At 37.5% G+C, this 2,732-nt stretch overlaps 1 protein-coding gene across 1 annotated transcript; it reads right to left on the bottom strand.

Annotated features, from left to right (window-relative positions):
* Positions 1-45: 45 nt before the first annotated feature.
* Positions 46-1,854, bottom strand: LOC111646652 (transmembrane protein 33-like). Its single transcript, XM_023396201.2, has 3 exons — positions 1,753-1,854; positions 448-542; positions 46-303 (listed from the first exon to the last, which is right to left on the bottom strand). Exons 1-3 carry the CDS (start codon positions 1,798-1,800, stop codon positions 99-101), a joined length of 348 nt encoding a protein of 115 aa, XP_023251969.1. The 5' UTR covers positions 1,801-1,854; the 3' UTR covers positions 46-98.
* Positions 1,855-2,732: the final 878 nt, after the last annotated feature.

Genomic DNA, 2,732 nt, shown 5'->3' with positions numbered 1-2,732 from the left:
AATGGAAACCTCAAAATAAACTGTCCTGTATTCAGTATCTATGTATGACATCATGATTTTAACCAGTTATAGAGAGATACTGTAAACAGCATTGTATTTCAAGGTGAAAGGATACTTGTGATGGGGTAGGAGTTGACCAGGATGAGTGAGTAGAGCAGGTAATGGCAGCTGTCCTCTTGAAGAGCCTGGGCCAGGAAAGCTCTGCTCAGCTGGAAGCGTGGAAGCCTTTGATGCAAGCGAAGAGCACTGGTGAGGGCGTTCGCTAACAAGGCTCTCTGATAGAAGTTTGCTGCTGCATAAGGTCTGAAAAACATGAGCAATGACAAATATTAGGATATCCACACAGGCTGAAAGAAAGGAGAATCAGTTGAAAGAAGTGCATTTCTGTCAGATGTCGGTCTTTTTATGATGTCAGTACATTAACAAAGAGCCGATGAGTGCACTCACCCCAAAATTGGTAGAATAAACATTACGGAGCAGTAGACGGTGAAGAGCCGTGACAGCCACATTGCAGTTTCCAGCTTGTTGCTCATTAAAAATTGCTGTGGAAGAAAGAAAAAAATAAGCTTATGTCATCCGGCAATATAACAGTAGAAAGTGCTGCTCCAGGTATCATATCACTTGATATAACATCATCAACATCATATCATATGATATAACATGTGTAACAGCTTGAGATCCAGCGAAAGAGCTGGGTGATTTCTATTCGCTGTTTTAGCATTTGAACTGACAGAGTGAGTCTCATGTATACTGAAAATTGATTCACTGATGGTTCTCTCAAGGGTTAGCATAAACCAGCTAAATTAAAAAACAACTTAATTCAATCTAGCAGTTACTTTTACTACCCGTTCATCAGAAGTCAGGTCATAAGATGCAGCTGTAACTCATCAAAGAACCTTCTGCTTCAGCTGACATGGCCGAAATACAGCTGTTCTACATAAACTGACAAGTTTGAATGCACAGTTTGAGGAACGAAGAAAGGTTGCAAATGTACCATTATCTCAAATTCAAAGAATCAAATCAATACATCAGCTTCATTATCAGCTGATCTGCTGCTGTGTAAGTGCTGACTTGCAAAAACAAAACAGTTTTTCTTTCAGATAAAATAAACCTGTATGTTTGCATGTGGTGGACACAACAACAAGAATCACCTGCACATTATAAAGCAATCCAGTACTGCACCGCTAACATTTACCCCACCGTTAAAAAACTAAATTTGTGATGAAACATTGTTAATTGAACTCTGAATACCAAGATTGGGTAACTGTGTCATATGTACTGTGAGCGAACATAAGAGTTAGCACTGCAGGCACAGCAGGAGTAAATGTTTTCCAAGAGTGTTTGCAATTAGAGACTCCAATGACAATGCAAGAGGCAGAATAAAAGCAGCATAGACAAAATCAACGAAGCTGAGGCCAAAATACCCTGACTTTTATTCCTCGCTATGGGTAAAGCTCCAAAAACACTGGATCTAACAGTTTCCATTATGCAACTTAATAGTGTGTTTTGTTAGGCTTTCCCTGTTATGTAAATAACCTCAGTCCCTGGTTTGTAATGCTGGCTTTCTGTTAAAAAGTCTCAAGCAACTGCTTAATCGGGCTTCAGAAATCACCCTCCAAAGAAGTCATTATACAAATGTTTTTCTAGGATGAGTAGTACTCCTTGTGACGAGAATCTTTAAAGTTGAATCACTAGATTGCACCTTAAAAAGGTGAGAAATAGCTGCAAATAATTGTCAAGCAGGCAACTTACCATGGGCCCCAGCTGGGGAGGAGGGCTTTGTTGGTTTGTGTCAGCCATCTTTGGGAGTGTAGATCTTTCTGTAGAAAAGAACAGTCACATTATGAAGCAATAATGACTAGTCATATCAACAGCAGTCAGGGCTAAATACTTGTTAGCTTGTATTATCACAAACCTTCAACTAGTCTCTGTTCTTAGTTAGTTTTTAGGGGATTCTGACTTTGAATTTTTTTTTTCAAATCAATTTATGCTTATGATCACTAGTTTGCTTAAAGATTTTTTTTTCTTTTTGTCTTTGTCTTGTCATTACAACAGCATAACAACAGGAAATAGGTGTTACAAAATCCTGATAAAACAACTTTCAACAACTACATAAATAACTAAAAATGAAAAGAGAGAAGAAAAAAAGGCCAGAAATGTGATTTGATGCAGTCAAGAATGAAACTAATTTATAGTTACTTCTCACTACATCACAATCTGAATACATATTAAGAAAAATATTCATAGCTTTTCTCTTTGCTGAGTTTTTAACAGAGGTGAGGTACACATCCATATCTGTTGAGCTTTTTCTTGAAGTAACTTCTGCTATGAATTAAGACTTAGAGAATAATGTAAAGATTTACAATGAAGTGAATTTTGAATTTCCTAATGCAGTAGTAGTATAACAAAATTCCAAAATCCTCAATGTATCTATTGATACTACTGAGTAGTACTGAGTAGCTTTTAAGAGTAAATTTCTGAATCTTGATGAAACTGCATAGGAAGAGCAACACAGTCACTGACCTAATGGTATATTAACTACAGCCATCATTTCAGGTTTTCTTTCTTTTTAAGATCACATAAACTTCAATTTAGTTCCTGTTTCATGCTCATACTGGTCAAAGTATGAATGAAAGTCTGATGGAGAACCAGTAGGAGCAAGATAGCCTCCAATAGCTTGCAGTAGTGGGAGTTACTGATGGTGCTGACCGGATTGTACAGCCTCCTGCAAC

This window comes from Seriola lalandi, unplaced genomic scaffold, assembly GCF_002814215.2.
Source record: "Seriola lalandi dorsalis isolate HSWRI2012SDOR001 ecotype SW California unplaced genomic scaffold, Sedor1 jcf7180002033942, whole genome shotgun sequence".
Lineage (NCBI taxonomy): Eukaryota > Metazoa > Chordata > Actinopteri > Carangiformes > Carangidae > Seriola > Seriola lalandi.
The sequence above is the reverse complement of the archived record's forward strand: the minus strand, read 5'-3'. Positions and strand labels throughout refer to the sequence as shown.

Coding starts and splice junctions, on each gene's coding strand:
- LOC111646652 (XM_023396201.2), bottom strand. CDS start 1,800: ATGGCTGACACAAACCAACAAAGCCCTCCTCCCCAGCTGGGGCCCATG. Junction 543..1,752: donor CTCCCCAGCTGGGGCCCATG/GTAAGTTGCCTG, acceptor TTTCTTCCACAG/CAATTTTTAATGAGCAACAA. Junction 304..447: donor TTTATTCTACCAATTTTGGG/GTGAGTGCACTC, acceptor CATGTTTTTCAG/ACCTTATGCAGCAGCAAACT.